Source organism: Anarrhichthys ocellatus, unplaced genomic scaffold (genome assembly GCF_004355925.1).
Source record: "Anarrhichthys ocellatus isolate YVR2014 unplaced genomic scaffold, GSC_Weel_1.0 scaffold13, whole genome shotgun sequence".
NCBI lineage: Eukaryota > Metazoa > Chordata > Actinopteri > Perciformes > Anarhichadidae > Anarrhichthys > Anarrhichthys ocellatus.
The window spans coordinates 2702676-2722460 of record NW_022280043.1 but is presented as its reverse complement, the minus strand read 5'-3'; the positions used below and the strand labels follow the sequence as shown (position 1 = coordinate 2722460).

At 40.8% G+C, this 19785-nt stretch overlaps 2 protein-coding genes across 3 annotated transcripts in view; one reads left to right on the top strand and one right to left on the bottom strand.

Annotated features, from left to right (window-relative positions):
- The window catches only part of itga8 (integrin, alpha 8), a 36889-nt gene extending 20382 nt beyond the window's left edge, over positions 1 to 16507 (top strand). Inside the window, exons 16-30 of the mRNA XM_031852522.1 lie at positions 2528 to 2583; positions 2881 to 3038; positions 3192 to 3323; positions 4168 to 4235; positions 4762 to 4909; positions 5577 to 5669; positions 7736 to 7815; positions 8283 to 8363; positions 9683 to 9788; positions 10935 to 11093; positions 13130 to 13246; positions 13362 to 13475; positions 13805 to 13906; positions 13992 to 14114; positions 14195 to 16507. Coding sequence (XP_031708382.1) covers positions 2528 to 2583; positions 2881 to 3038; positions 3192 to 3323; positions 4168 to 4235; positions 4762 to 4909; positions 5577 to 5669; positions 7736 to 7815; positions 8283 to 8363; positions 9683 to 9788; positions 10935 to 11093; positions 13130 to 13246; positions 13362 to 13475; positions 13805 to 13906; positions 13992 to 14114; positions 14195 to 14284 — 1627 coding nt within the window. The 3' untranslated portion in view covers positions 14285 to 16507. The remainder of the gene's footprint in view (positions 1 to 2527; positions 2584 to 2880; positions 3039 to 3191; positions 3324 to 4167; positions 4236 to 4761; positions 4910 to 5576; positions 5670 to 7735; positions 7816 to 8282; positions 8364 to 9682; positions 9789 to 10934; positions 11094 to 13129; positions 13247 to 13361; positions 13476 to 13804; positions 13907 to 13991; positions 14115 to 14194) is intronic.
- LOC116386383 (INO80 complex subunit C-like) lies at positions 16050 to 18117 on the bottom strand. 2 transcript variants are annotated; one of them, XM_031852525.1, is made up of 5 exons: positions 17664 to 18112; positions 17131 to 17247; positions 16923 to 17034; positions 16659 to 16726; positions 16050 to 16557 (listed from the first exon to the last, which is right to left on the bottom strand). In XM_031852525.1, the coding sequence occupies exons 1-5, from the start codon at positions 17841 to 17843 to the stop codon at positions 16426 to 16428; spliced, it is 609 nt and encodes a 202-aa protein (XP_031708385.1). In that variant the 5' UTR covers positions 17844 to 18112; the 3' UTR covers positions 16050 to 16425. The 2 variants fall into 2 exon arrangements, with proteins under 2 accessions (XP_031708385.1, XP_031708384.1); XM_031852524.1 differs by having other exon boundaries at positions 16923 to 17247; positions 17664 to 18117.
- Positions 18118 to 19785: the final 1668 nt, after the last annotated feature.

Genomic DNA, 19785 nt, shown 5'->3' with positions numbered 1-19785 from the left:
GTGTGTGTGTGTGTGTGTGTGTGTGTGTGTGTGTGTGTGTGTGTGTGAGTCTTGGCAGCAGGTGAAAAAGGAACAGGGTTTGGATCGGATTGACATAGAGCACTAAACTGTGGAATTCTGTCAAAACATAACTCAGCTTATTTAAATAAACTGCCATTTGGTCGGAGGTATGGAATCAGATAGGACTCGTAGGACACACACACATGCAGAGGGTCGAACAGCAGCTCGTAGAATTGAGGGATTTCTGGGGCTCTGAGATTTTTCTGACATTTTAGTTTCCCTGTGGTGAGAGCTGGAGAGACGCATGATTGGAGGTTAGCTCCAGTTTACGGCGCTGATGTATCACCATTACATTGAGTCACAGGCTAAAGCATCAAATTGTTCGAAAAAATAACTACTCAGCAATCTTTGAAAACCCAGAGGGTCGTTTAACAACACTGAACGCTGTTCTGAAGGTATTTCCAAAATTCTCCAAAACTCTTAAAACCATCTAAGATAAAAGTAAAATTGATTTACAGTATTTTTGGGGCATTTATTATAAGCCTTTATTATAGACTTTTATAGATTTTTAAAAGTAATATTGGTATCTATTTATTATGTATTGTATACAGTATTCTCATACAAACTAACAATCATTATTCTTGTGAAATATATATTATCCATCCATCCATTAACTTCCACTTATCCGGGGCCGGGTATTATCGAATTATTATCGATCTATCTATAATGTAATTTGCTCTGTGTCTCGAATGGAATTGTGATACACGAGAGGCTCAAACTGGGGCTAGATGGATGAAGGAGTGGTGGAAAAGGAGGGGCAGCTACTTAATGACCAGTCTTGAATTGAACGCTCCTTCTTACTCATTAAGCAGACCCGGGAAAGTCGGGGAAGGGATTTACGTATGTGTTCCTATTTGCAGGGAGGGCCGTCTAGAAGTGTGCAGGGTGGTGGAGCACAGATGCATTTAGGGGGAAATTACATACAGTAATGACTAACCAAGCAGCAGAGCTGTTGTCAGTAAAATGGGGGTCATTTCCGCACTGCATACGCTTAAGTTTGACACACAGTGCTTATTAGAGTCACACACCCAAAATCACAAAACACACACATCCTTACATGCAACACATATTAAACACGCATGAAAGCACCTGCAGAGGTCAACATGACTTAGGGGAGTCATTCTTTAAATAGAAACCTGTATTTTATCACACATAACATAAACTCACATCTGCATCCCACGCCATCACCATCAGGAACACTAGCTCATCATCATTGTGTCATCTAATGGGGATCCTAATTATTAACAAACACACAAGCATCTACCATCCAACATCTGCTTTTTGGATGTTAGAGTTTGCGGACTTAAACCAAATAAACAATATTCACATGAAGTCGTTTACCTCGTGCCTCATATTGCTTAGTCTTTAGAATCAGGAGCATTGCGTCTGTAAGCTTCCTCCAATTAGTCCATATTAACAGTGCAGAGCTCCCTGTGTGGGAGTCACTTTCCTGTTCTTGATTAGAGAGGTGATAACACGCACACACACACACACATTCTTACACATACGTTAATACACACTAAAATAGAGGAAATGCAGAAATGTTTCCCAGTCTCCCATGTCTGTGTGTCTAATTGAGGGGCTCACAGGGCCCTCAGCGGTATTTCCCACTGCCTCCTGGAGCACAGGAAGGAATCAATGCCTTGCTTAAGGGCAGTGTATTTAGTTATATAGTTAGTTTTTTATGATTTTGTCATGCATAGAAGTAAGAGTGAAGAGAGTGGTTGAAAAATGTTTGCAATGAATGAATAATATCATTGGAGCGTAGTGTGCAGTCATGATTTCTCCTAAATAAGTCACTGCTGTGATAGGCACCTAATTGTTGGTGTGCATAACCCGCTCAACTCATGCTGAAATAGTATCGGCTGCAAATATGACCAGCCTGCAATGGCTTTCGAGAAACTACAAATGAATATAAACTCTGTTCAGAATGCACTGCATACATTTGTGAATAATGCCTCAAGTAAATGGTAACAATTCACATCATGTTTCCAGACCTCCATTTCTACAGCTAAATTACTAAAACAGCAGAATGTAATTCTGACCTACATGATAAATCCCAGTGAAGACAAATTAAAGACTCCTTACTGCCTTATTTTCCAAGCTTTTGAGAAAGCATAACTAACTATAAAACATCCAAATTAAGCTATTTTTTGAAAAACCTCTTGCTAGTACTTACTTACTAGCAACATTTTACATAGAGCGGCCACCCTTAAACTTGCATTTCTTACAGTTCTTACAGGTATAATATCCTGTCTTATGGTATCATGAGCGGGTAAATATTTCAGAATTAGAGGTCTCAATAGGAATTGTACTGTTGTAATGTTGGCACCCTTGCTTTTTGACACTTTGTCAGTGTGGATGTGGGTCAACAGACAGACATGTGTTGATGTTGTTCACACAATCACCACAGTCTTCTCTCTCTCACTTGTGTAACTCTTTATCTTCTGATATTCTGTTCATCCAGTCTAAAGGTGGACGTGTGTGCAGCAGTGAGTGGAGTGGGGATCCCCAGCGCTGTAGGTAAGAGTGGAAAACAAAGGCAAGAGGGGGGGGTGGAAACAAGAATAGGGTGGAAAGAAACAGGCAATGGAGGTTTAAAGTACATTGTTTCCACTGTCTAATGATGCTCTGTAGAGTAAAATGGCTCCTTACTTTGTGACTAATGGAAAGTCATGTGCACATGTAAAGGGATTGGAACAGTTTAGGAGTGTCTAATTGGCTGGATCGTATTATTCATTGTCACTGTCACTACACTTAGGCTTTCCTCTTAACTCAACTCCATCCATCTCCATCTCTGTATCATTACTTTCTGTCCAGACCTGAGAGCAGAGCTGCAGCTGGATTGGTTGAAAGGCACCAGAGGCGGAGTCAAGAGAGTTTTGTTCCTGGACACCCAGCAGCCTCAGCGCACAGGACTTCTAAAATTGGGACACGACAGCCCACATGCATGTCTGAGCTACACCATTTACCTGAGAGTGAGCAAATCACACACATATACAAACACACATTTATGAGCCTTTGCACGATGTTATGTCTCTTACATCAGCTGTCCAACTGCTCTGATACTATTTAAACCAAAGAAAGTTGACTTACTGCACATCTCTAACCTCTTTCTGTGACCTTCTCAGGAGGAGGAGGATTTCAGGGACAAATTGACTCCAATCTCACTGGCTCTGAACTACAGCTTGGCTCCACCCACTCATGGCCAAAACCTCCCACCTGTCCTCAACCATTACAGCAGCACCTTCCTTCAAGAGCATGTGAGTATATATACGGTATAAACATACGTTTATAGTAAAATATTTTCATCCTGGTTTTCCATATTGTCATTTTGCCAGTTTAGTTCCATCTAGGTTTCTTCTTTTCCTCCTGTTAAAGGGATTCTTTTGGGGAGTTGTCCTTCACCCAAATCTATGGTCTAACAATAGAAGGTGTGATATGCTGGATAGATTGTAATGAAGCAAAATATGTGATATTGGGCTGAATAAATGAAACGTCCTTGACTTGACTACACTGAGCCCAAGTCTGAGCACATAATGAGACTCAAATCCAACCTGATGTCATATTTCAGTCACTCGTTCTTTGATGAAAAATGAAAAAAATTATTGGCTTAACCTGTTAATATCAAGCTTAACTTCGCTTTTTCACAGGATAGATCAGATTATCATTGCTGGACTCAGACCTTCTTGCGAAGTGAAACTTAGCTCTGGACCTACTTCAAACTATTTATTTGTCAAACAAGCGAGCCTGATTAAGAATATGTGAAACACATTGCATGCTCTTCCACTTGCAGAAAGTGAAAAAAGTGAGGAGAAACCATAGAGAGGGAAAGAGAAGGAGAATCATTTTTTCATAATTATATTTTTCAAATAACCAAACCCAACCTCAGCCCGATGTTGGATGCAAACCAAACCCAAAAAGATACTCTTTTGTCCAGGGACCTGAAAAGCACATCTGTAGTGTGCATGTTATGAGTCTATACGTCTGTATGTATACAGCACCTGCATCCCACTTACGAGTATTTCTACTTTTGGCTTCATGATGATGTCCAGTGTACCTCTACAATTTCCTCAATCCCCCTCTCTGTGCCCCTCATCCTCTCAGGCCTACATTCTCCTGGACTGCGGTGACGACAATATTTGTATCCCCGACCTCCAGCTCTCTGCCATCATGTAAGACTGACATGGCCCTCTGACCTCAACCTGTAAACACTCAACACTTAACACGGCCAAACACAGACACACAGAAATACATGCACACAGCGAAACTAAAGAAAGTATGTCTGTTATTCCTCACACAATGAGAAAAGTTTACACCGAAGCTGCTTACATTATAATTCCATTTACCGTGTGTGTGTGTGAAGGTGTTTGTGTACCGATGTGTATGTGAATTAGCCTTTACTCCCTATAGTGTTTCCAGCTGTACGGTATCTCCATGGCAGCGTTATACAAACATCCTGTCACCCTCTACTGACTGACACACACACACACACACACTCACACACACTATTGTTGGGGTCAGGGGTATTGCATTCCATGCAGTAGAACAGATTGCACATGAAGTTGGAGATTCTTTTACGTAACTGCAGCAAAGTGCTTTATTGTCTGTGTCCTCTACATGACTGAACATGTTTATTTTCTCTTTGCACTGTTCTTCTCTCTCTTTTTTTTTTTTTTTTAATAAAACACACACACACAGGGACCGCTCAGAGCTGGTTATTGGAGACGACAATCTGGTAACATTGACCATCGCTGCGGTGAACCGAGGAGAGGGAGCCTATGAGACAGAACTCCACACACTGATACCACCAGAGGCTGACTATATTGGAGTAGAGCGCAGGGTGGAGGTAATTAAACACACACTTACACACACACACACACATTTGTCTGAAATCAGGGGGGTTTTTTTATGTTGGGGGGGGGGGGGGGGCAGTAGGGTGGATACTGAAAATGGATATAAGCATCGAGGCAGTGCCAGTGTGACGTATGTGCTAAGTTATCATACAAAATTAGGAAGTGAGCTATTTGAAGCAGCAGTTACAGTATGACATCACATCCTGTTGTGTCTCCATGGTGCATGTTTGTTTGGAGAGATTAAAGCAAGGCAGGCTATGCTTCACTGGCAACAGCCCAAAAGCCCCTTTTATGATTTACAAGCTGCATTAGTGACCACGGAAATTGATAGGGTCAACGGCTGTGTGTGTGTGTGTGAGTGTGTTTGCACGCGTGTGTGCGCTAATGAGTGTGTAATGGGGCTGTTTGATTGATGAGGTTGTTACTGTCAGAGCATTCATCACTCTTCCTCTCCTGCTTCCCCCTGCGTCCCATTACTCCTCTTTTTCGCTCCCTCGCTCCCTTCCCCCTTTGATGGTGTTACACGTCCCTTCATTGTTCTTTTCTTTCCTCCTCTTGACTCTCAATGCTCCCTATTTGTCGGTTTCATTAAATTTTGCTTCCTCATCTCACTCGCTGTACTCGTCTTGTTCTCTCTCCTCGCTTCTTTTTCCTCTCTAGTCCTTATCTCAGCTGAACTGCGAGTACAAGATGGTCAACGAGTCCAGAGTGGTGGTGTGTGACCTCGGGAACCCGATGGTGGCTGGGACAGAGGTACGTTTTTACACAAAAAAGCACAAACACACACACTTTTTCATTAAAACATCCATTTCCATGCTAAGATGCTACGACTGTTACTCCTCAGGTTTAATTCAAACTGATTGATGGTCTCCAATGATTACTGATCATCACCTTGACCCTCATTCCACACACTTTGACTCCCTTGACTATGCTTCACACTCAATGTGTGTGTGTGTGTGTGTGTGTGTGTGTGTGTGTGTGTGCAGAAGTGTGTGTGTAGTGTTTAATAATAATCCATTTAACTCTTGGATGGATGACACATGCAGGAAGTCAAGGCTTTGTGGTCCTTTCCTACATGAAATTCTACCACACCGGTGTTTGTACGTTCACCACAAAGCATGTCACATGTGGTTCAGTGTGTGTATTACTGTGAATGTTGGGTTCTTCTAAAGGTGTCAAGGCCGTCACAGAGGTGTGCTTGGGCTCTGGAGGTGACACACAGGATACTAATAAATCAATTATGTGGTCATGTTTCACCTTTGGTGGAGGAGAGCACAACAAGGCATGTGCGTGTGTATGTGAGCGCGCGTGAGTAAGTGTTTGTGTGTGCTCCCCAGCCGTCCAGATGTTTCCCATATTTACCTCTCCCCTTGCCCCATTGGACGTTCAGGAATCCCTGAACTTATACAGAACATACTTCCATATACCCCATACAGACTGTGGTTGTATCGTGTAAGTTCTCATCACTGGAGTTCATTCGTTGTGCCACATGAAACAGCTGCGGTGCCTCACTGAGCAGGGTCGGTGTAGGAGGTACATGGCTGATAGAAAGCTGGTTTTGGCTTCAGTATTTGTGCACGCTTGTCTGTATCTCTTATACTTTTCCGGGTTTTTGTGCCTTCATTTTAGAAAAAAGTTTGTAGTTTTCACCCTTTTTTTTTTTTAGCGACAGTGGCTCAATTCTTATTTGTTCAAGTAGATGCCAATTGTTACACCTTTGTATGTCTGACAAAATGCATCATGAAAACTACTGCTGCAGCATAAACCACTTCTCTCAATATTGTTACAAAAAATCATCGTTTTGCCGAAATGTGGCGAAACACATCGCTTGCGGCAAAGCTTTGTAGTTTTAAGGAGTTCAATAACCCAACACAGAAGCAGTGTATTTAGCCAAGTTATGGAATAAATCATGATTATTTGGAATAAAAATACAGCAGACAATCTGACAACATTGCAAGAGTGCTTTGAGAAAGTTTCTTTGGATGTTTAGATATTTTTTCTCCACCGTGAAATTGTATAATCCATTGTAACTAACATAAATTCAAGCTGACCACAGCTAGCGGGCTCTCTAAGGACAAAACAACCTTTCAACCTGGGGTGCATGCTTGAAAGACACATTTTAAGAGACTAAGTTGACCTCTTCAGACTGTTGTTGGGCTGTTTTCCTCCTGGACTATCATCATAGCTAATAGTGACGTTGTCTCTCTGAACGACTCGTACACATTTGGTGTCTCTTTAGATCTTTCCTGCCTGACTTTCTTGTCCCCCGCACAGGCCTGCCTCCTGAAGTGTTAGTGCGAGTCTGCATGCTGTCATTTCCATCTCTGGACCATGTGTTTGATCTGCTGTTCAGTACAGCTCACACACACGTGTAAATGCGCGCTGTCACACAGCAAAAAGCACGTACACACACGCACACTGTCGTTTTACAGTTGATGATGAACTTAGTCCTCCACGTGTTTTGAGTTAGCCTGGACGACATGATTCAAACGGTGGAGAGATAAGAAACTTAAATGTAGCTTTTAAGTGTGCGTAGTCTGGATTTTCTCCGATTTTAGAATTATTCTGTTGTCTACACATGTGCACGCACACCGACACACACACACACACACACACACACAGGCCCAATGTAACAACAGAGGGGGTTGTAGTAAACAGGGATTTTACCGGCTATTACTGGTCACTTTTTGCTTTGATGTACAGATGCATCTTAATTCTGTCTTTCTTTCCTCTCAGTCATTTCTCTGTCCTCCTCTTTCTCCTGTCACATGTTTTTTATACATTCTCTCTTTTTGCCTTTTCTCCACACTCTTGCCCAGCTGTCTGTTGGTTTGAGGTTTTCTGTCCAAAGGCTGGAAGATGCAGGACCAAAGATCAGCTTTGAGCTACAGATACACAGGTGACACGCCCACCAACTCTCACGCTCCCCCCCCCCCAACATCACACACACACAAAGAGCTGTTTGTCTCTTTTCTGAGCCATGTAAATACGTTCTGTGTCTGTCCTAAACTGGTCACTGTGGTTTGATGAAACTAACCGCAGAGACAGACGTAAACAGATGGCCCAGAGGAACTCCAGAGAGAAGACAAGCTCTACACAACATGTCCACAGTTTGCTTCATTGTATTGATTTCCAGACATCACATCACTAGACACAGACAGTTAAATCTTAGCCAAGCCCACTACCAGGGAAATTCTTCCTGGAGTCAGCTGAACATAAAAATACAGCTTTAATATGAGCTTTTGTTTATATACATTTTGTATTATAGCCTTCTGTGAAATGTGCACAAATTGAAATGGAATGTAGGGCACAGTCAGCGTGATATGTGTTTTGTTTTTGATTTTATTTAAACTCCTCTTTCCACAGCTCCAACAAAGACAACTCCGACAGCAACCCGGTCAGTTTGAATCTGTCCATTATTGCCAAAGCTCAACTTGATTTACGTGGGTGAGTCAAGCATCGTCGCATGTGAGAGAGCGTGGCGTCTTCTCCGAGACATAGTGACAACCTTCTTTGTTGCCGTGTCTGTTTCACAAAGATACACTTGATCTGGTTTGAAGGATATTACTGCCCCTTTTATAATGTTTGGTATTTGCCGAGCATGTTTATATACAGATGGAGAACAGCATGCAAACACATTTCTAGAAATAAATTTCAACTAATCATGATCACATGGGATGCTTGTGAGCCTTTGACATGTTCCTGGATGCCCATATGGCCACTTATACACACACACAAACGCACACTTCAAAGCGTGGAGTCTTCCGTGGCTTTGTTCGGGTGTGGTCAGCTGCACATACTAACAGCGGAGGACCTGGGATGAGATGCGACACATGAGTTCCTGTGTTTGTATTGTGAAAGTGTCCTGCCTCCGCTGTGTCCATTAAGCATTTTGAATTTTGTATTTTCAGTACTAAATCACAATTGTGAATTTGAAAATTAACCAAATGAAGGTAACATAGTTGGGTTTGTCATGGGATGTGACTCTTTGCTAATCTAGCTCAATTGCTGCCCATTTAGCTTGCAAACATTACGTCACCATTTGGGTCAGACTACTTTTAAACTTCAGAATGATGTAAAATGGGGCAGAATCTGCTTTGCAGCAGTTAGATTTGTCTTTGTTAGTTTGTTGACAGTAACATAATTGTGTTAATCTAATGATGTGTTTTAACATTGAGGTCATAGTTAGTGATGGTGTTGTACTGGCCTGCAATATATTCAGAGGTATTTCTAACATCTCGCCCCCTCATGTACAGTAAGAAAATGTCAAGGACAAAAAATTAGAAACACCCCATAATGTAGTTAATACAAAGCCACCTCTAACTATGACCTCAATCATAAACTTACAGTAGCTGGTATGGTAAAGGACAAGTTCAGAAGTCTATCTTATATATTTACTATTGTGTTATTGGTCTCTGTAGACATTCCTCTTCCACAAACTAGACATGACCCACCCAAGTGCAAACCCACTGTAAATAATTGGGGCCAAAATCCAGTCTTTTTATGTCTCATGCAAAACATGTATTCCAAATTTCAACTGGATCTAATATAAGACTTCAGTCCTCAGAGTTACCAAATCAAATAGGTCTGTTCCAAAGTTACTGTGCTTTTGGAACCAAATGTGCACTGTGTGCTTGATTGCTGAGCCATGGTGCAGGGAGACAACCTACATGGGACAACCAGACTGCAACCCTCTGCGAGTATTTTATTTAGCCTTTCAGTGTGTATGTGCATCAGTGTCACTGATCTGTTTCTCCTCTCTTCAGGGTGTCTCATCCCTCTCAGGTGGTGCTGCCATTCCCACGCTGGGAACCCAAAGAGAAGCCTGTCAAAGAGGACGACGTGGGACCGCAAGTTACACACATCTATGAGGTAAAAGCACGTCCTCGATCCAAGCACAGCCGTACAGCTAATTTTCACGTGTAGAGGAAGGTAGAGGTGTATTCAGAGATGACAAGAGAGACAAGAGAGAAGTAGAAGGCTGGGTTGTTTTGTTTTTGTTGTTGCTGGTAACAAAGCAGGTCACCGTCGCAGACTGTTTAGATGAAAAGAGCAGAAAAATAAGTATGGGAAGTTGTAAATGAGGCTACAGCAGGAGGGGGGCTCTGTAGGGTGAAGTAGACAGCAACACACACACACAGTAAAACCAGTAGCTCTATAATGGATTGGGCTCTGGCTGATCAAAGGTCTCCAGCTCAGGAGTAATTACTGCTGTGAAGGTGGGGGAAACAGAGAAAGGGGGAGCAAGGTGAGTAATAAGAAGATGGAGGAAGGAAGGCAAAGAAGATTTTTCTTTGACTGGACACAGTGTAGTGAGCAATCATCACTGAGGGGGAAAACAAGGTCAAACAGAGGTACAGACAAATGGATAGGCGCGAGGATGGCAGACAGACTGGCGACAGTTTAGGTGTGTGCATGTGTGCGTCTGTGCACCATACATGTGATTTCTTTTTGTTTTAAAGGGACGGCTGCTTCATTGAATTGGAGTGCAGCCGTGTCTGGCTTGTCCTGCAGCTGATAATGATTTTCATTTGTGGTACTTTTCCCAGTTGGCAGCTGCTTATAGTTAGAGAGGACAGAGGTTTTTTTCCCTCTTGCAGAATTCCTGCCCCGCAGCACCAGGATCATGTCCTGTTTGGTTGACTTGCTTCAGTGTTAATGACTGTGTGTGTGTGTGTGTGTGTGTGTGTGTGTGTGTGTGTGTGTGTGTGGAGAGAAAGGAAGAGAGACAGAACAAATACAGGTTGGAGTAAAACATGAGGATTTTTATAATTGATGGTTCATTTAAGCTCATAATTCATTCGTCCTAATTTTGATGTGGAATGATGAGCCAGGTGATCCCTGTGGACTGAAGGCTGCATTACTATTATCTTCACTAAAACACAGGTGGCCTGTGTCATCATCCCACAGTTATGATAACCTAATTATAGCCTCAGTCACTTGATACCTACTAATAAGACAGAAGAGAGCACAATTCTGACGTTATGTTTTTTTTCTGTTCCCTCTCTCTGCCTCCAGCTACATAACTTTGGTCCCAGCAGTATTCGGGACGCGGAGCTCCAGGTCGGCTGGCCTTCCCGTTTCCGTGACGAGAACCTGCTGTATGCTATGGAGATTCAAACTGACGGACCAATTAGCTGCCGGACGAACACCAGCCTCAACCCACTTGGCCTTCAGGTAATAAAATACCAATATATTATGAACATATACACGCTTATGCATGCAGACACATTTTCGAAAACTCATTTCAATACACAAATATATAATTATGAACATATTGCCTGCAGTGGAAGTAAATATGTGTCATGGTATTTCTAACCACTCTTGAATTCTATCCAACCACCGGCCAAAATGCAATTTCAAACTTTTATTTGTCATATTGCTAGCGGCTTATTCATCCATCCATTTCTCCATGATTCATAGCTGCTTATTTAAAACATAATTGTACCTGTAGTTTGGCTGCTCTCCATGGTCTTTGCCAGTTGGCTCAAGGCGATGCGGGGGTGGAGTATTATGCCTATTAGCAGAAATTAGAGATGAATATCTATGATATCATCTGTAGAGTAATTCAAAAAGAAAACATGCAGTTCAATTTCAAAAAGTATGTAATTATGTCAGAAAGTGAAGCGCTACAAGCTGCAATCATATATGAAAACAAAATGAGCCGTATTCACAGAGTGTGGTTAAAGGTCAGATTCTTTTTTTTCTTCTCCTGTTTTCTTCCTGATTTGGTCCTTTTCAATTTGCCATCATCTTCCAATCACTGTCTATCCCTGTGAAGACTAGACTGATTGATTCACACTGACAGTGAGGAGTGTTATTTCAAAAGTGTACGTGCATGGAGCTTCATGCTCTCTTCTCCAGACTCCTTTCCACTGAACAGATGCCTCTTCAAAAGTCAGTCAGCTATCGGAAAATGTATTGATAACTATTTTGATGATTGCTGAGAAAAAACATATGGTGTATTATGTGATAAAAGTTATATTATACTATGTCATTAAAAAGTCATAGCATAATATGTTGTGAAAAGTCAAAAAAATGTATATTATGTTGTGTCATTTCAAGTGATAATATGGTATGTTGTATAGTAAATCCTAAAAAGTCATAGTAAGTCATAGTATGTCAAAAAAGTGATGAAAAGTCATAGAATATAGTGAGTCAAACAATACATCGTATAGTAAGTCATAAAAAGAGTAAAGTATAGAAAGTTGTAAAAAAGTACACTAAGTCATAATATAGTACATCCTAGAAAAGTCACAGTATAGTATGTAAAATAAACATAATAGTAAGTCATAAAAATATATAGTATGGTAATTTATAAAGTCATAGGAGAGTATGTCACAGTCAAAGTATGTCATTAAAAAAAACGACAGTATTTTATAAGAACAATTCATAGTACAATATGTCAAATAAGTCAGAAAAGTCCTATTATAGTAGGTCAAAAAGTCTTATTATTGTATGTCAAAAAAAGGTCATAGTATACTATAAAGTCATAGTATAGTATATTTCATTTTTTAAATATCACAGATATTGTTCATGCCAGTATATCGCAAGATCACTACTGCTCTTCCACAATTAGTAGAGGAATAACCAAGTAACAGTCTATTGTTATGTACTACACATCTTGTTGGACTTTTGAAATATTTTTTCTTTCACAGGCTGCTGTCCGAAGCCAGACTCCCTGTGGAGAAACAATTAAAATATCTAAACTCATGTCTTCTGTTGCTGTCAGCTTCACTGTATGAGCTGCAATCAGGAAAAACATCTCTTCAGTCCTTCTTTTAACAAAACACCTTTTGATCAGATCGCTAAATGTCACACATGTTTCTACAGCTGGTGATGCTGTGGTTATTATCTCTCTTAAAACATCTTTCAAATCTTATTTTACATGCATTCTTTGTCTTCAGGTCATCGGCTGTCTAGCCTGCATCAGAGCCCATGTGCAACACAGACCGCACTAAACCACCAATATGTGATAATCTGTGTATTCTAACTAATAAATGTCCTTTAAAAGGCCCAAACGTATGCTGTAGAAGGTTTTCTAAAAATAAATAATAGAGAGGACTTGTGAGCAGGGAAGCAATTAAGCATTTATTTTCCTTTTGTTTTTTGCTTCATCATGTCCCATTGGCAAAAACGATCACCAGCTGAGTTGCTGAAATCCAAAAAGATAAAATAGTCAATGTTGACAACTCTCTCGTTTTCTTTCTCAGATTTCCTCTCTCCAGGACACACCTGAATTATTGGGATTCTTGAGGAACACCAGCGCTCCTCCTCATCGCCACAAACGATCCGCCTCTGCCGCTGAAAGTTATAGCGGTAAAACCTTGGTGAGCCTCACATACATGTACATTCTCTCAAGAAACGAAAGAAAATGTTCATTCGTAATTCCCAAGTGTTTAATGTGGCTTTGCTTTCTCTGCTCTCCGTTTTTTTTCCATGCAGAATTGCACCAATATCTCTTGTCTGAACATCATATGTATCGTTGGCCGGTTGGATCGTGGTCAGAGCGCGGTGGTGAAGATCCGCTCGAGACTCTGGGCGCACACTTTCCTGCAGGTCAGTGTCTTCAACTGTCGTCTTGAACATTTGTGTTGACTATTTGTTTGGTGCTTTACCTTTAAAACAGCCGTTGAGGAGGCAATTTCACAATGAGGTCCATTTAGTAGCAGTTCTGGAGCGTTTGATTACATCACATGATCTTCATCAGCAGGCGGAGTCATGAAATTGTAGATTTGTTCAAATGATCATTGTATTGAGTACATTAAAAGCTAATATTCCAAGTTTAACCTAAACTCCATTAAATGTCTTGCAAAGCAACATACTATTTCAAATATGTGATCACTCAAATTGCACCTTCAAATAATAATGTTATATTTGTCTTACAGCGGCGTAACGACCCCTACATCCTCAACTCTACTGTGTCCATCATAGTCACAGCTCTGCCTTACCGCATCCGACCCTCCACTCTGCCTCAGCACACCACCTCGGTAAGATGCAGGCGCAGAGAAGAAGAAAAAAAGGACACGTGTCAGCACTTACAAACACCTAACTGTATCTCTCTGTGTCCTGTAGATGGGGACCCTGGTGTTATGGGGCACTCCTGATGTGTCGTTTGCTGTTCCACTCTGGGTCATCATCCTGGCCATACTGCTGGGGCTGCTGGTGCTGGCCATGTTAACATTAGCTATGTGGAAGGTACGTGCACATCATCCAGCATTCCTTGAGCTAATTTGTTTACCCAATATTACACTAATGGGCTAATGTTATTCCCTCAGTGTGGTTTCTTTGACCGGGCGCGGCCACCAGCTGACGATGACGTCTCCGACCAGGAGCAGCTGACGACTGATAAAACAGGGGACGCCTAAGATGATAGCGACAGCTCCAGATTGGAGGACGGTGGTTTGAGAGGGAAGTGCCCCTTCTGAGTAACTTAAATCAGATCTGAGATCTGTATTAGTCGGACCCTACATTCCTTTGCTGGAGGTCTTCTACCGCTATGGTAATGAAACTGACAGACTGAAGACTTCAGCGCCGCACAGACTGGGACTAAAGAACGAGGTTCAAACCAGCCTAAGTGGGACTAAAACACACTTAACAGGCTCAATCTCACACACACACATGTCTATTGTTTGTCCATTGTGATGAAGCATCAAAATTGAAGACAGAAAACAAAGTCTTGTTTTGAAGACAATGCTTCAAATGTCTTGGAACATTTCTGTGTGTCTGTGTAAGTGGGCACAAAGATACTTGAGATCTATGCACAAGTGCTTTTGTGAGTAAGTGTGTGTGTGTGTGTGTGTGTGTGTGTGTGTGTGTGTGTGTGTGTAGGTACTGTTCATATGTGTGTGTCTATTACGTGCTTCTCGTTTTATCCTTTTATTCAGTTATAAAATTATTTCCCCACCTGATTTAATTTAACCTACAATAGGTTTCTACAAACTAGGCTGTGTACAGATTTATTACACACACACACACACACACACAGATGTATAAACACAAAGGCACAAAGTTGATGTCTATATTTATGAATGTATGTGCAATATTTCAGCGTTGCGTGATACTGAAGCTTGTTTACACTGGCATTATTTTATTAGAGCTTAATGTTTTCATTGTTTATGAATAAATTGGTATTTTAGATATTAGTATTGCTTAACAACAAAACTGATAATTAAAAGCAATTAGGACTGGTTTACAGAAAAGCCCCACCAAACTAGTTTTGAAAAATGATTGGACAAAAAACTAACTTATTTTCATCTCAATAGAATTACTTCAGAATTTTATTTTGGAAACAACAAACCATTTCTTAACAGCCGAAGTCCTGGCCTGCTACTTCAAGGTTTGCTTGTCTGTTATTTGGGATTTTTTTCTAACATGACAGTTGATAAGACTTCAAAAACTAGCTGGAAAGATTAAAAAAAATGCACTGTAGACAGTCTGAGACTGTGCACATTACTGCACATACCGTATGGCATTTAACAGTGTGTTTAATGTTGCCCATCTATTATTGATGTATCGTGCACAAGCAGGCATTACAAAGCAGTCAGGGCATCAACAGCACCCTGAATTAACTTTTAATGTGTCATGTTTTAGTCATATTTGTTTTTTATATCAAGACGGACGTTTTATCAAAATAAAGTGTTTGATTATTCATTCTGATCCTTTGCTGTATATTAGGAAACTGAACTGTACGATGTCTTCCTGTCCACCACTCTCCAACATCTTGTGTAGTCAGTCATATCTAATAATGACTTAGTTCAAGGCTGATGCCTCCACCTTAGAGGAAGCACTCTTGCTCCCCCAAGTGGTGCAGTGCAGATATAAGGCCTGTTGGTAACTCTTGGCTTGTTAAGAGGCAGACTTGGCCCAGCTACATTTGCATACATGCAGGCTACTGAATTTAACAGAAGATCCAAGAAACAGTGAAGCCCAGCAGCAGGTGTTGATGTTTCTGTTCAGGCACAGAGGAGTGTTTTATGTCAATGTTTAACTAATGTGATTAAAGGTTGTCGTATAAAAACAATTGAGATGAAACTAATTTCAGCCACCAATTGTGTCTGTTTTCTCCTGAGAAAATGTGTATTTATGCAAAGACACATATAAGAAATCACAGATGAAAAAGAGACATTGAAATCAACTTCAACATACAATTCAAAGCTTTAATGAGCTCCTTATAAACAGTATCAATCTGAAATGTACAAACTCCTTCAAACAGCTATGCAAACATTTTCTGTCTACGACTTCCCTTAACCACACCGGAGTGAATGTTCACCACTGGAGACTGATATTCTACCACAAGGGGGCGTACTGCATCATCGCTAGTAATGATGGAGTAATTGAGAAACAACTGGACATTTATTTTGTCACACAGTAACGACTATGACTCCTTGTCCACATGTTCACATGCAGCCTGTGCTCTCAGTCTCCTGGCTGGCCCAACAGCTTCCTACACCGACACGAGTTCAGTTGTGGTTTGAACCTGTTTCAGGTTTCAAGTCTCGCTCGGCTGTCAGGGTACGATGCACGTTTCCTTTCGAAGTGCAAGGTAGCCAGTAACAACATCTGTGGGGAGGAGGCGGATGTAGGAGAACTCCTCAGAGGAGGTGAAGCGTAGCTTTGTCTGAGGGTCTGTGTAGTTTGCCTGAGGAAAGACAAGAGAGTGTTCAGTGGAAGCTTTGTCCAAGACTTAAAAGTCATTTTGTTTATTGTACAATAAGGGATTTCAGCAAAGTGATAACTCACAGGGAGTCCAGAGATGTCGGAGTATTTCTTAGCTGGCTTCAAGGAGGGAGGGGCGTCAATGCTGTAGTCTGTGAACACAGCAAGGTCTTAAAATGAACTCCTGATTAGAGATTCCTAAAATAAAGTCACTGAGATAGTGAAATGTACTTTTGCTTTAAAATAGTAAAAAATGTAATTGTGCTTTACAAAGTAAAATACAGCCTATTTCTTTGAGATAAAGTGTACAACATGCATTAGGTAGAAATAGTAAAAATAAAAACTCACAGTTGGGATCATTGAGCGTCCAGGGTAAAGTCCGCTCCAAAGCCAGGATCTGTTTGAGATTCTTCCAGGTCCTGTTCTTCTTACCTGCTGCTGCTCCACCGATCCCAGAATGCTGCCGAGATTCAGAGAGGAAGAAACGGGGGAAGAACTTGAGGGAGAAGCCACAGAAGCAGATACAACTAAAACCCAACTGGAAGCAGACATTCACCATAAACGTGGGGTCTTTGAAGGGTGGAGGCTTTGCTGTGGACTCTGTGATGGCAGCAGGACCACAGTCAACTGTTCCCACTGGCTTCACCTCAGGCACCAACTCCACTGCTGTAATCTGATGAAACACAAAGACAACACGAGACAAACAGGAAGCACATCAGACTGTAAGCTGCTTGTTTTACAGGCGGTGTGAATGTTAAAGTCTACAGGTGGCTGGACAGTGTAACATGAACCATAGAGATACAACTGAGTGGAAGTGTCCACATATGCAGCTGTTATGAGACCGATACTTGTACTACACAGTACATTTGTAAATAACAGATAGTTTGACATACTCCAGCCTTGTACACGGTGTACTTGTGATATAGTTTATTAGTGCTGTTTGGCTGCCTTTAGATCTGAATCACTGTGTACATTTTGACATCAATAACGTTATTCAGAGTAATATTCAGTAATTGGGCTCCATTACAGTGTGATGAGCTCCACCGTGCTAACAGAAACAGAGTAACCAACACCATCACTGTCCAGTACCTGAGCCTGTGCGGCTGGTACAGCTGTCAGCTGGACTTTCTTCTTCTTGCTGCTGCAGCTCCCGGTGACCTGCTGAGCGGCACAAACCGCCGGACTAGCGGGACGTTTCTTCCCCCGGACAGCGGGAGAGCTGGCGGCTGCCGGCGGAGCCCTGACGGTTATGGGGATCTGAGATGCCATTTGTGGTGAGCAACGTGGTTGTAATACACCAAGTGAATGCCGATCTCTCTCTCGATACTTAGCATTAGCCGCTCGACGTCGTTATTGTAAATATCGCCGTAACCGGATATGGAAAGATGTCACTTCCGGTAAATTTGGAACTAACCAAATAAAATAACCATATAGTGATTATCTATAAATATGACTATTTATTAATATAAAATGTGTCTCTCAAACAAGTACAAATACTTGTGTATTTATTTATTTAAATGTGAATGTAGCAAAACAAAAACGTTTATTTCAATTTAAATATTTATATTTTTTGTTGTTCAGATAATACATTTGTTTATCATATTATGAGACCATATATTCTGAAAATATAATACAAGCAAAATAAAGGCTATTAAAAGGCTCAGCAAAAACAAGGCCAAAAAAAAAATTCAATCAGGACTACATTACAGCCTAAGAGCCAAGTTAAATATAGACAGAATTTTCTTAAAGATAGGAAAACAAGAATGTGAACCAATATTAATATTGCTATTACAGTAGCCTGTTGGCCCAGCTGACTCACTTCTGTCTGTGGAGTGCTGCTGCCACCATGTGTTTTATGTGAGGCTCTGCATGCAGAAAGCTGGAGGCAAGGTGTGCAAACAGACTCTTATTGATCACATAATGGATGAACACTTTCTTTTTACATCTGCAAGGGACCCAAATGACAAAGCTGTTAACCTTCCTGTAAAGGGTCACAGTGTTTTCTGATACTCAGTGACCTGACAATGACCAGTTGTCAGGAAAAATCTTTATTTAGCTGATAATCCCTAAATACTAACACACACTGTTACCCTTCTTCACGTGCACATAAGCAGTTTTAACCAAAGAGTGATTTTCTACTCTTAATTTCTTAGATTGTTTCATCTGAATCTGAAAGTAACAGAGGCCTGAAGCAGTCAAAGTACTATCCAGTACTTCATAAAAAAGAAGACAAAAAGGGATCTGAAATTGAGAAACAAAACAGTATTTTTCTTCTTTCTTACGGCCCCTAAATTGTGAAGCACCGTTTTAGAACACTGTTTGGTTTATATGTGTACGGCCAAGTAGTTGCTAAAAAGTCCTATTTGTATGTAGCGATAAAAGCAACCAAAAACCCTTCCTTTGACCTGACCTGTGAAAGAGTGGAAGATCTATAAAGTAGTTCAGGTCAAACTTAACAAGCTTGCCTGTCAGCATTACTCTGCAGGCTGAAGTAACCTCTGGTAATCTTCTGGTTGATTAGAGCAGGATGGATGCCTTGGGATGTGGGCAACCAAGGCATGGTCAGTTATGGTTAAAGATCTGTTTTTCTCACACAAGTACGACCATGAATAAACTCAAATTGTTGTGGCTACGTCGATATTGGTGCAATATATTTAATGTTTGATTTTAAAGTAATCCGAAAGATAATTTTTTTTTTGTAATCAAAAACATGTATATAATTTAATAACATTCTAATAACATTTCAAAGTAATCTGACCTAGCGCTGATCGGGCATGACGGTTTATCACAAGCACACAGCTGATAAACCACATCTTTACATACCAAGTGCTTCCAAAACACACCTTCTGTGTCTTAACCATTTTCACAAAAAAGAGACATAATGCAGTTATTCTTTAGACTTTTATTTCTTTGAATATATTTGATCAAATGTAAAATCAAACATTTGAAGTAAAGATTAAACAGTTTCTGACTAGCAAACCTCAACACCATCAAAATGAGGGAACATTATTGATACTTACGACATACTGTACGTAGGACATACTGCATCTTGGCTGAGATTTATCCAACAAACGGACCGATTTACAAAATCCTTTTTTTAAAAGTCTTGTACTCCCATAATTTCCTGTTTTTTGAGCTGGTGTGAAAAAAAATATCTTAGGTGACGCTATATCCTGTATTTCTTTCAAATAAATGATGTATTTTTTAAATT

What these genes read in the sequence shown, in the direction of transcription:
- LOC116386383 (XM_031852524.1), bottom strand. Translation starts at nt 17,843, where the DNA reads ATGGCATCTCAGATCCCCATAACCGTCAGGGCTCCGCCGGCAGCCGCC. An exon ending in TACCAGCCGCACAGGCTCAG is followed by an intron (nt 17,248 to 17,663) that starts GTACTGGACAGT and finishes GTGTTTCATCAG; the next exon opens with ATTACAGCAGTGGAGTTGGT. An exon ending in GACGCTCAATGATCCCAACT is followed by an intron (nt 16,727 to 16,922) that starts GTGAGTTTTTAT and finishes CTGTGTTCACAG; the next exon opens with ACTACAGCATTGACGCCCCT.